Source organism: Oncorhynchus tshawytscha, linkage group LG30 (genome assembly GCF_018296145.1).
Source record: "Oncorhynchus tshawytscha isolate Ot180627B linkage group LG30, Otsh_v2.0, whole genome shotgun sequence".
Classification (NCBI taxonomy): domain Eukaryota; kingdom Metazoa; phylum Chordata; class Actinopteri; order Salmoniformes; family Salmonidae; genus Oncorhynchus; species Oncorhynchus tshawytscha.
Genome location: NC_056458.1, coordinates 18,516,617 through 18,540,820, shown reverse-complemented (window position 1 = coordinate 18,540,820; position 24,204 = coordinate 18,516,617). Strand labels below are relative to the sequence as shown.

General features: G+C 41.6%; 1 protein-coding gene across 1 annotated transcript; it reads right to left on the bottom strand.

Annotated features, from left to right (window-relative positions):
• Positions 1-258: 258 nt before the first annotated feature.
• Positions 259-14,779, bottom strand: LOC112228614 (arrestin red cell). The gene is made up of 14 exons (XM_024394081.2): positions 14,581-14,779; positions 12,207-12,237; positions 12,033-12,093; positions 11,838-11,882; positions 11,534-11,730; positions 11,381-11,440; positions 11,138-11,205; positions 10,770-10,990; positions 10,576-10,648; positions 7,059-7,196; positions 6,696-6,779; positions 2,498-2,574; positions 1,961-2,015; positions 259-1,727 (listed from the first exon to the last, which is right to left on the bottom strand). The coding sequence occupies exons 1-14, from the start codon at positions 14,601-14,603 to the stop codon at positions 1,643-1,645; spliced, it is 1,218 nt and encodes a 405-aa protein (XP_024249849.1). The 5' UTR covers positions 14,604-14,779; the 3' UTR covers positions 259-1,642.
• Positions 14,780-24,204: the final 9,425 nt, after the last annotated feature.

Sequence of the window (24,204 nt, the reverse complement as noted above, 5' to 3'; positions counted from 1 at the left end):
AGTAGGTATAAATGTGTCAGTGGCACTTTGAGCCCCAAATGGTGAAGCATGATGCCATTTTGATAACTTCTGACAAGCTACTGTGCAAAACAAATTTAACGCGAACACACATTGTAGATAAAGAAATTGAACTTCTGACGAGGAAGTCATCTGAGCCCATGTTTGGATACTTGACTTCATCAGTCAGATTAACTTCTCTTCCGTCTTTGGATGTGAGACTTGATAGAACGTACACGAAAAGGAGTATCTACTAGAGAATTTAATTCATTTTGCCTTTAATTTAAAAAAAAATATGAAAAAAGGCTAACAAAAGTATTAAATGATTGAGAATAATCATAGTCAATGATACAGTAGTAATAATATTAATAGTTCTGTCATGTTCCATCAATCATATCAGCATACTTTCTGTAGACATTAAGACTCTCCCGCAGCTCAGTGGCAGCACTTTCAAATATTCACACTTAGAGCTGCAAACAGGTAACCCATAGATGCACAACAACAATAATCACAGATCATAGTTCACAACACTGCTGAAAAACATGCTCCATTGGTGTCGCTGTTGCTCTACAAAGCTCTGACACCAATGATGAATCTCAAACTGACCCCTAGCTAGCCTGTCACTAGGCACTTCTAGGATTGGATAGGTATACATATTATAGTAATTGATTCACAATGCCTTCTCATTGGCTAGTTGGAATTTCCCCACATTACTTATATCTATCCAATCCTTTCAGATCTACAGGAGAAGAGCTAGGGGCCAGTTTGGGATTCAGCACAAAAGTGAATGGAATCTGATGTAGAAATTATTTGAAAAAGAATCTGATAAATGTCAGTGGTGCATTGAGATTAACTGACAATGAGGAGTATCACTAGGCTATACAGTGCAGGTCCAGTGTGTGCAAGTTTATTGTAAGTGGGAGCGTATCATCTGTCCTCTTTTTATTGTAGAAGAGAGTGAATCATAGATACCTCTATTCTTCCCTTAAAACATGAAGGTTTTTACAGAATGAATGACAGGGTAGAAATTCAGGAATGTCAAGATGGGGCAGATGAAAGGGTTGCCTAAATTACATCACCAAACCAAAGTGTGTCAGTCTGTGTGTTTGCCCTTCTCTCGGTGTGTTTACAGGTACTCTCTAAACCTCGTTTTATATCAATGATCAATACATGATCAATATGATCAATATTTGTAGAAATAATTACATTTAAATCACTATTGGTGGAAAAAGAACGATAAAGCCCCCTTCCTTTTAATGGCACTCCCTCGGCGTGGACAGCCATGGCACATCATCCCTCTTTATGACATTTAAATCTACTTTTTATCCATTATAGCACTTATTACACCGCTCCTAAAAACTGCTGGCCAAATGACACCTGTGGATCTGTCAGCATTGCCATGGTACAATATTACATCAACATTTACATGGTGCTGGGTTCACTTGTGTTTGCCCCCCCCCATAACAACAACCACTGCAGACGGCGAGAACGCAAAACAGAGAACATGTACAAGAAAAGTGGCTTAAGCAAGACAAAAGAACACCGCAAGCAGCATAGGGAAGACCACGAGGCCACCACACCTCTCCATCCACATGCCTTCATCCCACCGTGTGTAAGAGTTGGCGCAAGAGTGTGTGCGTGAGCTCTAACAGTCCTCGTCGTCTGCCATTCCTTTGAGCCGCAGGCGGGCAAAGTCCTCGAACACAAAGTCGTCATCTTGGGAGAAACTACTGCAGGACCACAAGAAACAAGGAAACATGGCAGAAGTGTGAGTGTTTTAGATCTTTGGGAATAGTCTTAGGGTGTCTTTGGCTGCATTTACACCGGCAGCCCAAATCTGATATTTTTTTCACTTATTGGTCTTTTGCCAATAATTGGGCAAAAGATCAGAATTAGGCTGCCTGTGTAAACGCAGTAAAGAAGCAGTGATTACAATGGTCAGACAGACCAGATTAATACTCACTTTGATTCAAATTCTATCAGGTTGGTGTCGATGGGAGGGTCCGACTCCGGCACAGCTGTTAGAACACACAGATAATGACATGTCAGTGCGATGTCACCATGGCAACTCCATAGTAATTTACAGGCAGGAAATACCAGAGTGAGATTATGTATTTGATGTGCTTGTGTATGTGAGGGACTGTTGTTCCCTGCCCACAAGGCTGAACTAAACTACTGACAGATATTTCACAAGACTGTGTCCATTGTCAATTCCTCTTCACTTATAGGATAAGTAGAGTCTCCACTAATTCACTGATTCCCAATCACACAAAAAAGCAAGCCCCTTGAGGGACTCTAAAGTGCTCATCTTCCTTAATTTGAACTGATTGGAACATTTGAATATGTGAATGTAACAAGGTGGAAGAATATGGTGGAAGCTTGCCAGAGGATTTGTTCAACTCTCAATTCACTGCAAATGAAGGGAAGGAGAGGAACCCAAAATACTGAGATAAAGACCTGATAGTGGGCTTATGGAGAGGTGATGGGAGTCTGTAGGTACCTGACTGTGGGCGGGATATGGGCAGTTCTGTGGGTTTGGGGTGCATTAAGACAAAGGGCAGCTCCACCGACACATCTCTGGAAAAACACAGAACATAAACAACATTTATTAAGATCAATAATTATTATTATGCATGCATATATTTTATAAGACATTTAGCAGACTCTTTATTCCAAAGCGACTTAGTCATGCGTGCATACATTAAGTATGGGGGGGTCCCGGGAATTGGACCCTCTATCCTGGCGTAGCAAGCGCCATGCTCTAACAAATGGGCTACGAAGGACCACATGCATGTTCAATTATGCATGTCAATCAATAACAATTTGTTATTCTATGGAAACATTCATATGATATACTATTGCACAATTAATAATCCAGATCTGACAGGAAACCACCCAGGAAATAGTGATTAGTGACATGTTTGATCAGTGAAGGGGCAATTATCCCCATCAACCCTCCTTCGCTGTCGAACATTGATCTTCACCAATGGGAACTCTTCAGGTCTGGGTAGCACTTTGTTTCCAAACAGTCATTATACAGTAATAACCAATGAATTGTAATAAATCAAAGCCTGAACACCAAGATGTGCAGACTTAATATATTCAAGCTTAATTCCCCTCAACACTGCATTGATAACTCTGCATCAGTGTGACTTTGGGCCACAGCCTAATGAAACCTCACACCATCCTTAGGGTTAGGACTGACTCAGGCAGGGAGAACACAGGAGGCTGCAGCTTAGCATCTGCAGGTGAGATTTGACATACAATGGCTGGTATGTAAAATAACCACACATACACACACTTAAGAGGCACTGATGGCGGTTCTGGCGCACAGACACTCAACCAAGCGCACACACACAAATGGCAGTAGGGCATAAGATCACCACACACACATGCAGGTGGTGGCTGGGATGTCATATTACCTTTCTAACACGCCACTCAGCAGCCTGAGATGACCCAATGCAAGAGCAGATGCACGGATGGAGGGAGAGACGCACAAACAGACGGGCGGACAAACACAGGAGGCGAGAGAGACACAAACCACAGGAGGGAAGATGAAATGAGGCGGGAACTCAAAACCAAGGCAACCGCAACAGAGAGGGGAGACCACAAAGCATGGCGCACCAGTGAGTGGAGGGGGAGGAGCAGAGAGACGAGTGAGGGTCTGGGAGACGTGATTTTATGACTGTTTATACACAAGTTGTAGTGGCAGAGTATCAGGAGTGTATGACACAGATTGGAGTGTAAAGGTGTGTGTGTGTAGACTACAGCATGTGTGTGGTCAGTGGTAGGTGTGTGTGTCAGTGTTTCCCTGAGGACATGGAAGTAGCCAGCCGGATAGTGTTTTTTGCAGAACAAGCGTTATTTTGGTGACCTCTGATACATTCTAATTCCTTGATTCTATTCGAAATACACAGTTAATTGTTGAATACTTTAATGACTTTACCTCCCATATTGGTAAAATGGGTTGTGACTTAATTAAAATGTATGAATTAAGTGTGTTGTTAATGTTTGGGATATTGTCTAGGCCTATATGATCAGAGCTATTTTCTAAGTAATATAACCGTATATATCACTAAACCAGTCTCTTGAGATAAAAATTATATTTACAGTTTTACTGCAAGATATGAACTGCCACAATGATGTTTGTTCTTAAAATTATGTATTTTATTGGCTCTGTGGCTATGGACACTAAGGGTAATGAAACCAATGTGTCATTTAGAAATTTAGGTGAACTATCCCTTTAACAGTTTGGCCTGTCAATCAATCACTGTGGGTGGGATTGTCAGGGAGGGGACAGGATGTTTGTGAGTCACAGAGTTGGTAGGGTTTCAGACTTGAAGGGAAGGCGGTAGATTAGTAATCTAGTCAGAAAAACTAGTCTAGTCGTTCAATTACATTTATTGTGGCAAAAACCTAAGAAAAAAGGTTGTATTCTGTAAGGTAAACATGGATTCCCTGTTGAGAAACAATATAGAACTGCAGGAAAATTCTCAAGGGCAGTCCTCATGAGAGCTAGTTTCATCATAGTCTTTGTGACTGCACTTGAAGAAACTTTCAAAGTTCTTGAAATGTTACGTATTGACTGACCTTCATGTCTTAAAGTAATGATGGGCTGTCGTTTCTCTTTGCTTATTTGAGCTGTTCTTGCCATAATATGGACTTGGTCTTTCACCAAATTTTCTGTATAGCCCCCTACTTTGTCACAACACAACTGATTGGTTCAAACACATTAAGGTAAGAAATTCCACAAATTAACTTAAAGGCACACCTGTTAATTGAAATGCATTCCAGGTGACTACCTCATGAAGCTGGTTGAGAAAATGCCAAGAGTGTGCAAAGATGTCATCAAGGGAAAGGGTGGCTACTTTGAAGAATCTCAAATAAACAAATCCAAATATAATTTATAACACTTTTTTGGTTACTACATGATTCCATATGTGTTATTTCATTGTTTTGATGTCTTCACTATTATTCTACAATGTAGAAAAAAGTACAAATAAAGAAAAACACTTGAATAAGTAGGTGTTCTAAAACGTTTGACCTGTAGTGTGTATTTCCTGAGCTTTCTTATTAAACCTTATAATTCATTTTTTTTCTGTCTTTTGCCATTTATGAATATGTTATTCAATGCGTTTCTATGGGCTATAGTAGTAAAGGCAAAATTCAATACTTGTTTTATATTTATATGCAGTTATTTTTTTATACCTAAAGGGGTCCTACAATTCCAAAACAAATAGCTAAATGATCTATGTTATGAACACCTTAAAACAATTCCACATGTCAGCTTAGAACCGAGAGGCTTAGGGTGTTTCTCAATTTTTCATACTACCGTGCTCCACTCTCATGCTCAAGAGTGCATTCTCAGATCATGTTCTTGTGAAGACGAAAGTGTGGGAAAAAACCCCATAAAACAATACATTTGAGAAGCACTCGCACTCTCCCTACTGTATTACCTCACACTTTACCTCTCCATTCACTGAACCTTCTTCCAGCCAGGACAATGGCAACAATAGATTAAACAAGATATATACACAAAGCAAACATTTCACTTCATAATAATCAACTAGATATGTGAATCGTAATAATGTAGTTAAACAGGCAAAATTGACCTAAAACTAATGTTGTGCAAGGTAGATGTACATTTTTCATGGGTAGCTACCAATTCTTCATGGCTAGCTAGCTAGTTAGCCCTATTGACTTACCCATTCACTGAACTGTTTTCCAATCATGACAACAATGGCAATAGAGATGAAACAAGATAAACACAAAGCAACCGTTTTACTTCATAACTAACAGCTAGCTATATGTGAATCATAATAATGTAGCTAACCAGATAGTTTAACTGTTGGGCTCCCGAGTGGCACAGCGGTCTAAGGCCCTGCATCTCAGTACAAGAGGTGTCACTACAGTCCCCGGTTCGAATCCAGGCTGAATCACATCAGGACGTAATTGGGAGTCCCATAGGGCGGCGCACCATTGGCCCAGCGTCATCCGGGTTTGGCCGGGGTAGGCCTCCATTGCAAATAAGAATTTGTTCTTAACTGACTTGCATAGTTAAATAAAAGTAAAAATCAAGTAAAAATTACCTAAAACTAATATTATACAAGATAGATGTCAATTCTAGCTAACAATTATTTGTGGCCATCTAACAGTACTAGTAGCTAGCCAGTATACGGTACATAGGCAGGAAAACATGCCAAAATTAACACAGCATGTATTTATTAACATATCAAGATAAGATATTGTAGTCAGGAAATATATGAGATGTGAACAGGCAACATTTCATTCTCTCGCTTCAGCTCAAATAATGCCTGCCATTGATTTCAAGAAATGTTGCATAATTTTTTACGTGGTTGCGTCATAATTCTTTGCATACTTTCCATTGACGCTTGTGTTGATGCAGGCTTCAAAATATGTACAAATGGAGTACGCATTCAAGAAGTGCCCTCTGTGCTCAGTTTCACATACTTTGATTTGAACTCATACTCCGACCCTCAAGTGCTCCAATTTGCGTGTTCGGAGGTAGTATGTATTTTGAGAAACACCCTTAGACTTTGAGGTTTTTAAATTAAAAGAAGCCTAGTTAATATATGAAGTTTAAAAAGTAGTGCGTAAGGAAAACACTGCAGTGTGTACCTGCACAGAACACCCCCACAACAACATATTGATATTGACCAGACTCATGTGGAACTCACCCTCCACGAGAGATGACCAGTTTTACTTTGACCCTGTAGGAGACCAGGATTCCAAGGACCTCCTTGTTAGTTACATCCTTAACACTGAAACACAAACATGAGAGAAAGAGAGGGTGGTGAAAAAGGTTCTCAGTAAGGGATGGGTTCTTGCATCTTCTAGGGTGCTGTGTTTGAAAATAAATCTGAATAAATGCATTTATGAGCTCAACCACTCCCTTAGCATGTGTAAACTCACATGCTGGCCAAGTTACAATATGTGTGGTGTGTGAAATATTGCTGAGGCCAAGCTAGAGAGAGTGTTATTATTATCTAACAGATTTCTGGATGCCAGACTACAGTGTTTGTGTGTGTGAGTCATCATACATGGTGCTGGAGGCCAGGTTGGTGTCCTCATGTTTGAGCTTTCCGTCCAGGGCCAGGCCCCTCTTCTCACGGTTCTTGTCTAGCGTGGGTGTGAGGGTGTACACCTTACAGAACGTAGAGCTAGACGACACCTGGTCACTGAGGAGAGGAACACACACACCTATCAGCACACCTGGGACATAACTGGAATATCAATAGATCTGGACAAGAAGGTATGGAAAAAACACCTGATCACAAGCTAGAAGTTTTTAAGAGATGCCTTGGAAATCTGATAAATGATAATGGCATGAACAGGAAAGAATGGGGGAGGGAGAGCAAGCCCGAGCCAGAACTGTACAGGATATTATTAGAAACAAGGGTCCCCTGTACCAAATCAAACTTCTGCACTAATATAAAATAACAGGGCTACTCCTGGAAAGTATTCATACAGTACATGGATCATACACTATTGAAAAGATAAATATGTATGATTTATTCATATTGCCTTACACTTCTTAGATAAATATCAAGTTTACAGTGAATTTGTTTGAACAGCAGCCATACTTGTTGGATGAGGCTGTGGGCCTGGAAGAGGACTTTTTAGCTAACTTAGCTATAAACATGATACTATTTTTCTTTCTTGCATGTATAAAATATTAAAGGTTAACAGAAAGCAAAAGAGGAAATTGATGAAAACAAAAGAAGAAATGAACAACATCTGACAAGTGGGTTGTCGTTCTGGCTTCAGGAATGGCAGTTCAAATCCACTCTCTTCCCTCCTGTTGCTACCCTTCAGTTGGGCTTTGCGGATGGATGCCACCAACGCCACCGAGCAAGGCAGACACAGTCAGACTAGATCCGAGAACAATCTAAGATCTGCTACGTAGCCCCTGAGAAAGCTCCGACCCAAAGAAACACGCACACACACAAGCTTTACACAGCGTCATTCCAGCTAACAGCAAATCCCCAGGTGCTACCAGCCACAATGCATGACTGGCTATACTGCAGTAGTTCAGAACTACCAGAGGATGGGGGATGTGCTCAGGGTAACAGACAGTGCTTCACCACTCTTTTTGACATAAACACCCTGTAATTTTGTGTCTCTGCTATCTAAAGTAGACTCAAATTTTTATGAACAGGTTACCAATGTAGCCTCTGCTTTGGGTACTTGTTGTTTCTCATTCCCACAGAGTTTCCATGTTTTGTCCTCTACCTGTAGCATAGAAGGAACTTTGTTTAGAATTACAAATTCAACATTTTGTTGTTCCTTGCCAGACCAGGGTAAATGTTGTTTCAACATTTGTTCATCCTAAAATACTGATATACAATGGCAGAACGGCGCCAGAAATCAAACATGTTATAACTAAACCTTTAATGCTCACCAACATAGTCTATATACCATGACGTCTGGTGCTGCAGCGGTCAGCAGGTTATTGTCATGCAAAAGACTGGCCGTCTCACAGACTGTTAATTAACAATCATGTTAAATTAACATCTCCAGGCTCCACTCAGACAAGTAGCATACAAGCCTCTGACGCACACCTTTGGAACATCGACATTTTAAAAAGTTGAATAAAACTAATTGATTATACACCATAACAATAAATGTATTTATTTTAGGCAGGTCTAAAAAAAACAAAAAACATTATGATTTGAAATAAATGTATTTCAGAAGAACAGAATATAAGTTGGCCTGCTGTGTGTTATCTGGCTATAAAATTATTATATTTTTTAATTAAAAAAAATATGCCATAAGCTGTAGGCGTGTTCATTTAGCAGACAATATATGCGTGTAAGTCCCGAGAACATCATATGATTTTATAGTAAGAAGAATATAATTGAACTTAGCTGATAAAAATAGACTGGATAATATTCCCATTCTGGAGCGAGAGAGCGCACATATGAAGTGGCTATGTTGAGCGTAAAAGTGATTATTTGAAACAGGTCCTATGCGCTAGGTTTAGAGTTATTTGGCAACTTTAGTTGTGAATGATACAAACCTTAAAATGATTTAGAAATCAAAGATATATGGGCTGTATGATCCGACAGTTGGCTATTGATGATTTGAGAAAGTCGCAACAACTAAAAAGCTTGAGCTCTGCTCCTTACCTCAGGCTGCATACGCTGTTCTCTCATCAAGTGATCATATTTCCACCAATCAGACAGACTATTCTGAATATGAACTCGTCTTTACTAATATGTCAAATTAGTTGTGATTTATAATAGCCCATTATCAAACAAGCAATACAAAAAAGACATGTAATCCGTATGCACTGGAATAGCGAATGGAGGCCACTTTCCTGCCGGTACGGTTTCCACTCATGTTGGGTAGACTATTCCAGTAATTTCGCTGCGGCACAGGTGATATTCAGCCCAAACTCTGTGCTCTCCAACCCTGTTCCTGCAGCTACCCAGTGTTTAATTTGTGAAACCAGGTGAAATCTGTTTGGGAACATCGATAGTAACATGTTTTCACAACTAAACATATTTCATTAAACTGTTATAACAGCCCCTCTCTCTCTCTGCGCGCTGGAGAAAGGAATAAAGGAGAGGAGGAGATATCAACTCACGGTGGTGAGATATTTTGTAGCTCAAGGTAATGTGTCAGTCCATTATAATTTGTTTAAATTCCCTATTACTTGGCTACTCAAAATCTACAACAAATTTACTATAATTATAGTCTAAATCTGAATTTCTTTAATTTAAGATACACCGATTATGTACCAAAGATATAATGAATCCGTATTTATGTTTTTCTGCCATGCATAATATGTAGTTGGCTATTTAATGGCACAATCTTTATTTAAATTCAGGGGGATTTGGGGGCTTGGGCTCATATATAGGCCTATGCATAAGCTCTAATATGCATATGTATGCTTTGAATTCATCATCACCTTAGAAAGCGCTGTCCATTTTGTTGTGTTAGGCTTTGAAACAACATCCACAACGACCATGTTTTTCACTCAGTTTCAACCTATTGTTGAACTTCTTTCTTCAAATTGATCAAGCACAGTGAGGTAAGTTGTAAAAGCACCTTCTGTCTTGATGATAAGTGTTTGATGTGATTTTCGATTACATTTGCATAGATGTCAGAGTGGTTGGGGCAGTGGTTCCCAACCTTTTTTGGTTACTGTACCACCCATTTAATTTTGCTCTGCCCGGAGTACCCCCTCATGTAGATTTGACCAATCAGTCTTCCAGTACCCCCTGTGGATAGGCCAAGTACCCCCAGGGGTCCTAGTACCCCTGGTTGGGAACCACTGGGTTAGAGGAACAATAGAGCCCTGAGTTCCAGGCCATTAGCCACCTGATGATCGTTAGAGAGTTGGGTAAACTACTACTAATGCATGTCCAGAGTGCATAAAAAGAGATTACCCTGACTCAACGTTCATGTAGAATTTTACTGTGGTCATGACTGCCAGGGTGGCAGTAATACGTCACCGCAACAGCCCTAGGTGTGATGTATAAAAGGAAACAGGCAAAGTAGAAATAAAGGAACTGAGGAGTGATAGGTATAATAGTCAGGTAAAATACTCACTCTGCCTCCACCTGAGCCACTGGACACTTGTACTGAGCCGTACTGAACAGACAGATATCAGCATACTGTCGCACTGGGGAGAGGAAAAGAAAGAGTTAACCACACACATACAAAAGAAAACAGAGGAGAGAAGAGCAAATAGAGCCTAGAGTCATAAAATAACAATTGATACAACTTTGATGAAAGACAGGTACCTGAGATTTTGACTCTTTTGACAGTCTTGGTGGAGTTGTTGGTGACGTGAACATTCACGCTGATGGGTTCTCCATGGTAGTAGAGCTCTTTATCCAGAGAGGCCTCCAGGTGTAGTGAGCGGTCCGACATGAGGAAGCTCCGTGTGGTTTCCACCATGGGCTGAGGCCCAGGCTTCTCTGGGGCATACTGCACCTTACGGATCACTAGCCGCACAGAGTTCCTACACAACACACACGTTACAGATCACCAACTTTGCTGACTAACTAAAAACATAGAGAAATGCACAGACATGCATATCACATATTTTCAAGGATTACAGACCCTAAAAAGCTCCTGCAGAAGACACAGAGTAACATGGCTTTTGTACCGTTTGTGAATCTTCTCCTCTATCGATTTGGCACAGAACGCTCGGATCTCAAAGTCTACCCCACATGCCTAAAGAGGGAAAGGTGGAGGAAAGGAGAAGCGGCATGGACATAAACGATCAAATCGGCATTATTAGCGTCATGTGGGTGTGTATTGTTGACTCTAAAGGTATGGAAATTGCTGAGTTTAGATATCCATCATATAATGTGTAAGTTTGCATGAAGTGATGCTCAAGCGTCTTTACCTTCCCAGTGTCTTCTGGTCCTGGCTGTAAGGTGACTGAGCACGGCAGGTTCTGGGGAATCTGAGAGAGACACAAATATGCCATATTTTACAGACTCAAAGTATATGTATGTTCATGTGTGTGTGTGTGGTTGTGTGTGTCTACTTGACTCACTGTGAAGTAGAAGGGGTGTGCCTGCTGGCCCAGTTTCTTCAGTAGTCTTTCCTGCAAGCGACTGTTGGCTTTGCGTTCCTCTGCGATTGGAGGAAAGGCCTGGAAGGTGGAGATGTACAGATCCTTCCGGAAGGACAGGCCCAGCACGTCCAGGTCCTCACGGCCATAGCGGAATGCACACGTCAGAGTCACAAACACTGGGGATAAGGAGGAGGGGTTTGAACATCAGAAGAGGTTGATATAAAATGGCAAAAAATAGAGGAGACAAAACAGTGGAGAGAATGAGGAAGATGCCAATTCATACCTTTCCTTTCTTTCAGATAGTCAGGGTCCACTAGAATCACACCATCTGTGAGAAAGGAAAATGTAAAGAGGTAAGGTTTTGATTAGACAATATTAATTGTTTGAAACACAGAGTTTACGAACAATAAAATTAGGCAGTTTTATGAGAGTCCCATGATGCTCTCACCAGTAAACTCATTGACCATCCAGCACTTACCGACTGGGTCCACCTGGTCAAGGTGATCCACAAAGTCTCTCTTTCCCAGGTATACTGTGACCTGCAGAAAGGAGGGAGGGAAGTAGACGACTTTATACAAATGTGAAAGTGTCACAATTAATAACATAAACCATCAAAGGATACAACTAGTCATGCAATACTCATGTCCTTTACCTTGCAGTTGGGGCTTGATTTCTTGAAGACTCTGACAAAAGGAGATAGAAAGTGAGAGAGAAAGAAAGAGAGATTTGATCAAGTAACAAGCTATAGCCTATAAAGTATGGGGTGTAACTTTCACACCTCTGGGGTGTAATCATTAGTCCAAACAGTTGCAAAATGTAACGTTTTGCTACTAGAATTAGTGTTTTAATTGGACAAATTAAGGTAGGTCACTCCTCGTTTTGTTTGATTCCATTTAAGAAACATTTAGCAACCGAATCCACATAATGAATACGCCCCTGGTGTTCGTCCAGTTTGCCCTCTATCATGTCCCAGAGGTGTAGGGTTAGACCCAATATCCTGCATCTGGACAGGAAACTCTCTCCCAGCAAATAGAGGCCATTTCCTGCTGCCGACTGCCACAAACACAACAGGACAAAAAAACTCCTTCCTCATTTCACGAGGAATATCTACAAAGGAGTATTGATACATACTGTGTGTACTCTGTTCAACAATAGTTTCTGAACTAAATTCTCAGAGAGCACTTTCACTATCACAGACTAGGCCTACACACACCCTATGCATACCTAACCTAGGTACGCAAACACACATACTTGTGAGAGGTTCATGGAATGTGGCAAGGTGTAACACAGTGTGTGCGTGCATATAGGAGGAAAGAGGATATTATCTGGCGAGCATTGAACGACTGTAGTCCTGTCATAAATGGGAAATTTGCATAGAAACTCATCCCAGTGACTGCTGATAACTAACTGATAAGGACAAGTCAACAACTCCTTAACATTAGGAGAATGAAGAGGGACTACTAGTCCATTTCTGACCAGGACTAGTGGAGGAAGGTGAACACTTTATCCTTTCCCACCAGTGGTGGAGAACATGAGCACACTAACAGCATATGGTAGTAAGTTTGACTTGGGATATAATTGAATTATAGTGAGTGTGTAGTGGACACAGGACAGGGCATGTCTTGTCGCACATGCTCAGTTTGAATCTCATTGGCCTAGTGCTCTGCTGACTCTTCATTTACGAGCCAGTGCTACATTTTATACCTCCTGACTAGTTACCATCCAAACCCTTGACCCCTCAAAAACACCACGCCACTTGCTCACGAGCATCCATCAGGGGTTCGTCATCACTGCTGCTGCCGCTTCAGAAACCACAAGAGAAACACCTATTAACCCGACCTAGACCCTAAATCTCAAAACACTGAACCTAAACACCAATCGGACCGTTTACGTCAAACCTTCTACATGAAAGTGACCCTGTCCACTGCACAATCACCAATAAATCAAATCAATTAAAAATGTCAGTAGAGAACCATGCTGCATTCTCCAAATATATTCCACATTATTTATAGTCACTTGCAGAGGACATCGATCCAGAATAACCTAGTGGAGAAGTACAGCTGCTCAGAGTCAGACTGTACATACTGATGAAGATACAAGCAGCTGATTACCAAGAGCAAAATACTTTGAAGTTATCAAAGGTGTCAGGCCGGCAAGTGTATGAATAGCTGCATCTTTGTCCTGGCCTGATATGGACAGCACACAACAGTGGCTATACAACATGCCTATATACAGTAATCACGTGTATATGGCACATGGTATCAATAGCTGGATAGACTGTTTGTGTTTGTTTGTTTACATGCAGGATATTTATCTATGCATGAAATAACACTGGGCGATTAAGCGTAAAATGTACATCAAATAGATGTCACTGAGGGCCAAATAAACAGACAGCTAATTAGCCAGGACTAAAAACAGTACATCAATCATGCATATCAGCTCATTCGTTCATTTTGAGCTAGCTACAGTTACGTTAGTTGTTGGATGCGAGTTGTACCTAAACCCACACACACCCACGGGGGCCATCATAACACCGTTTACCCCACCTGCAGCTAGCTAGAACATGCTTACTAAAACTGTTGCAATTGAAGCGAAACTAGCTAGTTGTCTAGTTAAACTAGAAATTATGTTATCGTCATCAAGGTGCAGGTAAAACAGGGATATTCCGGTGGATTGCGAAGACTCTTCCGCCCGAAGAGTTCTAGCTCGCTAACTACCTCTGCTAACATTAGCTAGCTAGGAAACATATGGGTCTGGCTAACAACAACACAAACACTGCTCTCGAAATCCTACGACTATGGTCGTTTTGGCTAAATGGTCTCTAACGTTTAATTAGTTAGCTAGTTGCTATTCTTGCCTTGGTAAGTATGGACCAATCAGATGTTGATGTAAGGGGAATAGGCTGGTCTCAAGTGATGCTAAGATGCTAGCGTAGCTAGCTCCCCGTGCTCGTGCCTTCACACACAACAACACACACACTGACAAGGGAGTAGAAAATACGAGATTGCGGGGGAATTAATCCTTACCTGGTGCCCGCCTTGTCCCCCATCTCCTCGGCAGGCTTTCGGTATATTGGTGGCAAAAGAACAAGCCGTGTGTATTTCTGTGAATTGTTATCTGTTTATTTTATGGTGTATTTTACTCCACCCTTGCAAGCTATCTGGCGCTGGCTTCCGTTCCTTTTCGCTTCCGCAAAAGCAGGAACTCATCCGATCCGTGCAGTTCTGATAAAGACGCGCTTTTGGGAACAGTGTAGCATTGCGCAATAGCTACGCACTCTCAGAATGCCCTACGCCAAAATGGTACGCTTTTTGGGCCTTAACGCTAGAGCGTTGCAGATTGAATTGCAATGTGTATACAGTGCATTTGGAAAGTATTCAGACCCTTTGACTTTTTACATATTGTTATGTTACAGCCTTATTCTAAAATTGATTAAATTATTGTTATTTTACTACTACTGCACTAGGCAGGGTGGCCTAGTGGTTAGAGCGTTGGACTAGTAACCGGAAGGTTGCAAGTTCAAACACCTGAGCTGACAAGGTACAAATCTGTCGTTCTACCCCCGAACAGGCAGTTGTTAACCCACCGTTCCTAGGCCGTCATTGAAAATAAGAATTTGTTCTTAACTGACTTGCCTAGTTAAATAAAGGTACAAATAAAAAATGTGTTACTTTTATTTCTTATTCCTCTTTTTTTAAACTGCATTTTTGGTTAGGTCTTGTAAGTAAGCATTTCACTGTAAGGTCTACAACACCTGTTGTATTCTGCGCATGTGACAAAAACACTTAGATTTTTAATGTTTTCTTCATCTATCTACACACAATACCCCATAATAACACAGTGAAAACAGGTTTTTAGACATGTTTGCAAATGTATCACAAATACAAAACAGAAATACCTGACTTACATAAGTAAACGGACCCTTTGCTAGGAGAATCGACATTGAGCTCAGGAGCATCCTGTTTCCATTGCTCATCCTTGAGATGTTTCTACAACTTGATTGGAGTTCACCTGTGGTATATTCAACTGATTGCACATTATTTGGAAAGGTACACACCTGTCTTTATAAGGTCCCACAGTTAACAGTGCATGTCAGAGCAAAAACCAAGCCATGAGGTCGAACGAATTGTCAGTAGAACTCCGAGACAGGATTGTGTTGAGGCACAGATCTGGGTAGGGCTACGAAAAAAGCAGCATTGAAGGTCCCCAAGAACACAGTGGCCTCCAACATTCTTATTTTTTATTTTTTATTTAACCTTTATTTAACTAGGCAAGTCAGTTAAGAAAACATCTTACTTACAATGACGTCCTACCCCAGCCAAACCCGGATGACGCTGGCCCAATTGTGCGCCTCGCTATGGGACTCCCAATCATGGCTGGATGTGATACAGTCTGGATTTTAAATGGAAGAAGTTCCTAGAGCTAGCCGCCTGGCCAAAATGAGCAATCAAGGGAGAAAGGTATTGGTCAGGGAGGTGACCAAGAACACGATGGTCACTCTGACAGAGCTCCAGAATGTATCTGTGGAGATGGGAGAACTTTCCAGAAGGACAACCATCTCTGCAGCACTCTACCAATCAGGCCTTTATGGTAGAGTGGCCAGACGGAAGACACTCCTCAGTAAAAGGCACATGACAGGCCGCTTGGAGTTTGCTAAAAGGCACCTAAAGACTCTCAGACCATGAGAAACAAGATTCTCTGGTCTGATGAAACCAAGATTGAACTCTTTGGCCTGAATGCCAAGCATCACGTCTGGAGGAAACCTGGCAAAATCAATACGGTGAAGCATGGTGATGACAGCATCATGCTGTGGGGATGTTTTTCAGCAGCAGGGTCTGGGAGACTAGTCAGGATCAAGGGAAAGATTAACAGAGCAAAGTACAGAGAGATCCTTGATGAAAACCTTCTCCAGAGTGCTCAGAGCCTCAGACTGGGTCGACGGTTCACCTTCCAGCAGGACAACGACCCTAAGACAACGCAGGAGTGGCTTCGGGACAAGCCTCTGAATGTCATTGAGTAGTCCAGCCAGAGCCCGGACTTGTACCCGTTCGAACATCTCTTGAGAGACCTGAAAATAGCTGTGCAGTGACACTCCCCATTTAACCTGACAGAGCTTAAGAGGATATGCAGAAAAGAATGGGAGAAACTCCCCAAATACAGGTGTCCCAAGCTTGTAGCGTCATACCCAAGAAGACTTGAGGCTGAAGTCGCTGCCAAAGCTGCTTCAACAAAGTGGTGAATAAAGGGTCTGAATACTTATGTAAATATAATATTTCGTTTTTTTACTTGTAATTCATTTGCGAAAATGTCTAAACAGTTTTTGCTTTTGTCGTTATGGGGTATTGTATGTAGATTGATGAGGTGAAAAAAAAACAATTTAATACATTTTAGAATAAGGGTGTAATATAACAAAAATTTGGAAAATGTCAAAGGGTCTGAATACTTTCCAAATGCACTGGAAGTTATAGAAAAGACACAACTCCTTACACTACTTTTCTATATGAACATAGCTGCAGTAAGTGGGTGTGCTGAGGGTGCCGCAGCACCCCCTAAAAACTAAATAAATAAATACATACATTTATAAATATACAGTACCAGTCAAAAGTACTCATTCAAGGGTTTTTCTTTCTACATCGTAGAATAATAGTGAAAACATCAAAACTATGAAATAACACATGTATCATGTAGTAACCAAAAAAGTGTTAAACAAATCAAAATATGTTTTATTTTTTTGATTATTCAAAGTAGCCACCCTTTGCCTTGATGTCAGCTTTGCACTCTCTTGGCATTCTCTCAACCAGATTCACCTGGAATGCTTTCCCTCTACAGTCTTGAAGGAGTTCCCACATTTGCTGAGCACTTGTTGGATGCATTTCCTTCACTCTGTGGGACAACTCATCCCAAACCATCTCAATTGGGTTGAGGTCGGGTGATTGTGGAGAACAGGTCATCTCATGCAGCCCTTACACAGCCTGTAGGTGTGTTGTGTCATTGTCCTGTTGAAAAACAAATGATAGTCCCACTAAGCGCAAACCAGATGGGATGGCGTATTGCTGCAGAATGCTGTGGTAGCCATGCTGGTTAAGTGTCGCTCAAATTCAAAATAAATCACTGGCAGGGTCACCAGCAAAGTACCCTCACACCATCACACCTCCTCCTCTACACTTCACAGTGGGAACTACACATGCAGATATCAACCATTCACCTACTCTGCGTCTCACAAAGACACGGCGGTTGGAACCAAAAATCTCAAATTTGGACTCATCAGGACAGATTTCCACTGGTCTAATGTCCATTGCTCGTGTTTCTTGGCCCAAGCAAGAGTCTTATTTTTATTGGTGTCCTTTAGTGTTGGTTTCTTTGCAGCAATTCGACCACGAAGGCTTGATTCAAGCAGTCTCCTCTGAACAGTTGATGTTGAGATGTGTCTGTTACTTGAACTCTGTGAATCAATTATTTGGGCTGCAATTTCTGAGTCTGGTAACTCTAATGAACTTATCTTCTGCAGCAGAGGTAACTCTGGGTCTTCCTTTCCTGTGGCGGTCATCATGAGAGCCAGTTTCATCATAGCGCTTGATGGTTTTTGCGACTGCACTTGAAGAAACTTTCAAAGTTCTTGACTTTCAAGAATAACTGACCTTCATGTCTTAAAGTAATGATGGACTGTCATTTCACTTTGTTTATTTGAGCTGTTCTTGCTATGATATAGACTTGGTCTTTTATCAAATAGGGCTATCTGCTGTATACCAACCCTACCTTGTCACAACACAACTGATTGGCTCAAACACATTAAGAAAGAGAAATTCCACAAATTAACTTTTCTCAAGACACCTGTTTAATAGAAATGCATTTCAGGTGACTACCTCATGAAGCTGTTTGAGAGAATGCCAAGCTTGTGCAACGCTGTCATCAAGGCAAAGAGTGGCTACTTTAAAGAATCTCAAATGTACAATTAACACTTCTTTTGGTTACTACATGATTCCATCTGTGTTATTTCATTGTTTTGATTTCTTCACTATTATAAAATAGTCAAAATAGTAAAATAAAGAAAAACCCTTGAATGAGTAGGTGTGTCCAAGCTTTTGACTAGTACTAGTACTGTACATTAACACCTGCACAGGAACACCTTTGATAGAGTTGTGTACACAATGTGAGATGATCTCTGCCTATGTACTGTAGTCTCCTCAGTGGTTTGTGAGTGCCCATAGAAGAAAAAAGGCATTAGCAATACAGTAGCATGTTTGTTGGTGATAGTAATACTACAGTAGTAACAGTGTTGTGTTTGTCCATTTCTGTAGGCTCTGAGGCAGGCGGGGGGCAGGTGTTGGAGCCTGTGATGACACTGGAGGTGACGTGGGGGAGGAGCACCTGAGCCTCGTGCTGGATGACCTAGCTCAAGGGCGAGGGGCCATCCGGGACATCCAGATTCGCCATAAAGTTGCTGTTGGCCATCGTCCCTTGGCCGAGATGATGGTAGGTAATTCAATATCATCGTGGAAACATGTAGCAGTGACAGACTATATACTCACACCAGTACAATGAAAGTAAATATAGTAAATATATATATTGCAGAAGTGTCATTACTGGAGACACCATCAGGGTAGTTTACAATTGTAAAATGTACTGTTTCTGTTATCCTATTTTCTTTCCTCCTCCTCAGTTTCAGGGCTACTCCAACCCACTGCGAACTCTGACCTCCAGCACCAGAAGGCCCTGCTCAACAAGATGGCTGGCCTCGCCTGATGGCATCACATCCTGTTCCTGAACTACAGGAAGTGGCTGCCTGGCTGCAGGACCTGCGATTGTTGTACGGGATTTGACAAATCTCTGCATCCAGTTCAAGTGTGGGATGGCCATGAGACTAGGATTGGATTAATGGATTTCCGTACCTAACTGAGAAAGGCCAACCTTCAGTGGTTATGTTTCTGTGGTATGAATGGATTTTTGGAAAAGTAGGCCAGCAGGAATGTTCATGTAAATACTCCTGTGAGAGCGTTGGCTGTGCAAACAACATAAAACAAATCAGGTCAAGAACATGTGAGCATAGTGGAGGTATCAGTAATTAAAATGTATATCAATTATATGAAAGATCACTTTGCAATTAAATGTGTCCCAGTGTGTCATTTCCATGTAAACTGTATTTCACTTTGAGTGTCTGTTGCACTGTACACAGACAATTCACTTCGCAAAGGTTTATTATTATTATTCATTTTAATCATACATATATACATGTGACAAATAAAATGTTATTACCGTACCGCTTGCCGTGCGGTAGCAGAGTTAACAGTCTATGACTAGGGTGGCTGGAGTCTTTGACATTTTTTAGAGCTTCCTCTAACACCGCCTGATATAGACGTCCTGGATGGCAGGAAGCTTGGCCCTAGTGACGTACTGGGCCGTACACACACACTCTGTAGTGCCTTGTGGTCGGAGGCCGAGCAGTTGCCATACCAGGCAGTGATGCAACCATGCTCTCGGTGGTGCAGCTGTAGAACCTTTTGATGATCTGATATAAACACAAGATCAATGTGTGACATTGCATGGAATGAGTATTGTTCTGGAAAACCTTATTAAAAATACACATTTTGGCTCATACTGTACCAGTGCATCAATGAAGTAATGAAGACAATCAAGTTTTATTTCTCTGTGTTACAAAAACGTAAGGCAGGGATTTTACTGTGAGTTTTCCCTTATCCCAAAGCTGTTGCTGGTGCTGCTGTTTCTCAAGTTGTAGTCCCACACACAGTGGTCTTCACCTTTCATACTTCTGTGTACTCATATGCACAGTAACCTTTAAACAGACAATCAGCTGGGATACCACACCTAGAATCGCGTGAGAGAGAAGACATGAAGAGAGAGAGAAAATACAGGAAGAAAGTGAGGGTGACACATTATATACACACTGAACAAAAATATAAAACGCAACCTGTAAAGTGTTGGTCATGTTTGCAGTTCGGCGTAGTAACCGGCATCAGTGGACTAATGCTCACATTCGATGGCTGCTGGCACACTGGAGAAGTGTGGTCTTCACAGATGAATCCTGGTTTCAACTGTACCGGGCAGATGGCAGACAGCGTGAATCAACAGCCTGATCAAATCTATGCGAAGAAGATGTGTCACGTTGCATGAGGCAAATGGTGGTCAGATACTGACTGGTTTTCAGATTGTTTCATTTAACTGATCCTTTCCCCTACATTTTGTGAGAACCAACAGATGCATATCTGAATTCCCAGTCATGTGAAATCCATAGGTTAGGGCCTAATGAATTTATTTTTGATTGACTGATTTCCTTATATTAACTGTAACTCTGTCAAATCTTTGAAGTTGTTGTATGCTGCGTTTATATTTTTGTTCAGTGTAGCAATGGCATGTCTAGCAATGCCTCGTAAATTCACCAAAAGTATATATTAGGCTATCAATGAGTATGGTTAAGCTATTTTTCATAGTGCCAGTGAATTGAAGTTGAAAATCGTCAACAGCATCAGTTTAATTAGGCCTAAATGTGCAATAAACACTTGTGCCTATAGATTATTTAATGAAACACTGGTTTGCTGTTGATGTCCTAGGTCAGGGCTCTCCAACCTTATTCTCTGAGAGCTAAATTCCTGTAGGTCTTCGCTCCAACCCCAGTTGTAACTAACCTGATCAGTTTATCAACCAGCTAATTATTGAATCAGACGCGCTAGATTAGGGTTGGCGTGAAAATCTAGAGGATGATAGCTACATCGCAAAGCACTATACTATTTCCGCAAAACTTTTTGGAAAAGGCAAGTTCACTTTCTCATCCACAAACACAATCATGTGCAAATATGGTTCAGAAGCTCAAATCAGCATGGTGGGGGGCATCGTTATTAGGAAGGACATGGATCGTTAAAATAATGATTAGCCTATGATCGCACTTCATCAATTTAAATATTATGGGGAGACCTATACATTTGGCAGACAAATAAGAGTTACCAGTGTTGCCTATTATCGTCTAGACATCAAATAGCTTTACGCCACAACAAAACCCTCCATGCTTCCGTCATAAGAGTCAATCCAATTTGAAAAAATGTTGAATTACAGGGGAGTTTTGAAAAACAAATATTGTGTGAATCGAGCCGTGGAATAGCGCACATGCTTGTATAACAATTACAAAACCAACGTCTCTAGTAAAACCAGTCCGAATAGAGCTATACCAAGGCAAAAAATAGGTTTATCAGCAGTGTGCCGCATCATCCCATGGGATCCGTCAAGTCGGCACACTGCAGAAATATCACTGAAATATTTTAGTTCCTACACGTTACCTTCCATATTCAAACAAGATGCCATCCAGGACCTCTACACCAGGCGGTGTCAGAGAAAGGCCATAAAAATAGTCAACAACCACAGCCACCCCAGTCAAAGACTGTTCTCTCTGCTACCGCATGGCAAGCGGTACCGGAGCGCCAAGTCTAGGTCCAAGAGGCTTCTCAACAGCTTTTACCCCCATGCCATAAGACTCCTGAACAGGTAATCAAATGGCTACCCGGACTATTTGCACCCTCTCTTTTACGCTACTACTACATTCTATGCAGTCACTTTAACTATAACATTACATTCATGTACATATTACATCACTTAGCCCGGCTAACCGGTGCACCTGATGATTACCCGGACTATTTGCATTGTGTCCCGCCACCCCCTCCCCCTCTTTCACATTTCTGCTACTCTGTTTATCATCTATGCTTAGTCACATTAAACTATACATTAAACTACATGTACATATTACCTCAAATTAGCCCAACTAACCGGTGCCCCCGCACATTGACTCTGTACCGGTAACACCTGTATATAACCTCGCTACTGTTATTTTCACTGTCATTTAACGTTTTTTTCTTTACCTAATACCAATTTTTTACTTAAAAATTGAACTGCTGGTTAGGGCTTGTAAGTAAGCATTTCAATGTAAGGTCTACATCTGTTGTATTCGGCAAACATGACAAATACACTTTGATTTGCTATAGGCCTTTTATAGGCTAAATGTATGAGAAATGGGCAGCATCATGCTCATGTCAGTCCTTTAGAAAGCAAATGTAGTCTTCCTAGTAGCAGTAGTGTGTATTCATCGATACCAAGGGTAGCCAGGCTTCCCAAAAAAAGCCCAAATAAAAAATATAAAAACATAAATAATCTCTTTTAACTCTGTTTCATAATTTCCCTTAAATTCGCAAGAGGCTGAATGTGCGTTCTCACTGGAAACAGCGCCCCTCTGTCTCTCTACGTGTAGGCTATCTGATGCTGTCTGGTCCAAACGAGTATGACATTGTTGCCGCCCATAGCATTGAAGGCAAGGGAAGCCAGCGAGCATCTTACCTCCCTTGACAAAAAAAGTATGAAAATTTAGCCAATCAGCATCGAGCTAAACTGAGCGAGTTTATTGAATGGGCCTGGTGCTCCACAAAAAAGTGTCAAGGGAAGCCAGCTTGGATTTGGCTTCACTCCTATCAAATCCCATTGAGAGCACACATCATTGACAGAAAAACTTGAATTGTTGCAACTCGTTGTGTTGTTGTCTAAATTAGCCATGGATGGAAATAGGAGCCATACACCACTATACAGTGCATTCGGAAAGTATTCAAACCCCTTCCCTTTTTCCACTTTGTTACGTTACAGCCTTATTCTAAAATTGATTACATTTCCCCCCATCAATCTAAACACAATACCCCATAATGACAAAGGGAAAACAGTTTTTTCAAAATTTTTGCAAATGAGGTATGACGCTACAAGCTTGGCACACCAGTATTTAGGTTTCTCCCATTCTTCTCTGCAAGCTTTGTCAGGTTGGATGGGGAGCGTCGCTGCACAGCTATTTTCAGGTCTCTCCAGAGATGTTCGACCGGGTTCAAGTCTGGGCTCTGGCTGGGCTACTCAAAGACAATCAGAGACTTGTCCCGAAGCCACTCCTGTCTTGACTTGGCTGTGTGCTTAGGGTCGTGTCCTGTTGGAAGGTGAACCTTCACCCCAGTCTGAGGTCCTGAGCGCTCTAGAGCAGGTTTTCATCAAGGATCTCTCTGTACTTTGCTCTGTTCATCTTTCTCTCAATCCGGACTAGTATCCCAGTCCCTGCCGCTGAAACCCATCCCCACAGCATGATGCTGCCACCACCATACTTCACCGTAGGGATAGTGCCAGGTTTCCTCCAGACGTGATGCTTGGCATTCAGGCCAAAGAGTTCAATCTTGGTTTCATCAGACCAGAGAATCTTGTTTCTCATGGTCTGAGAGTCCTTTAGGTGACTTTTGGCAAACTCCAAGCGGGCTGTCATGTGCCTTTTTACTGAGGCGTTGCTTCCATCTGGCCACTCTACCATAAAGACCTGACTGGTGGAGTGCTGCAAAGATGGTTGTCCTTCTGGAAGGTTTCCCCATCTCCACAGAGGAACTCTGGAGCTCTGTCAAAGTGACCATCGGGTTCTTGGTCACCTCCCTAACCAAGGCCCTTCTCCCCCGATTGCTCAGTTTGGCCGAGCGGCCAGCTCTAGGAAGAGTCTTGGTGGTTCCAAACTTCTTCCATTTAAGAATGATGGAGGCCACTGTGTTCTTGGGGACTTTCAATGCAGCAGATGTTTTTTGGCACCCTTCCCCAAATTTGTGTCTCAGCACAATCCTGTTTCGGAGCTCTATAGACAG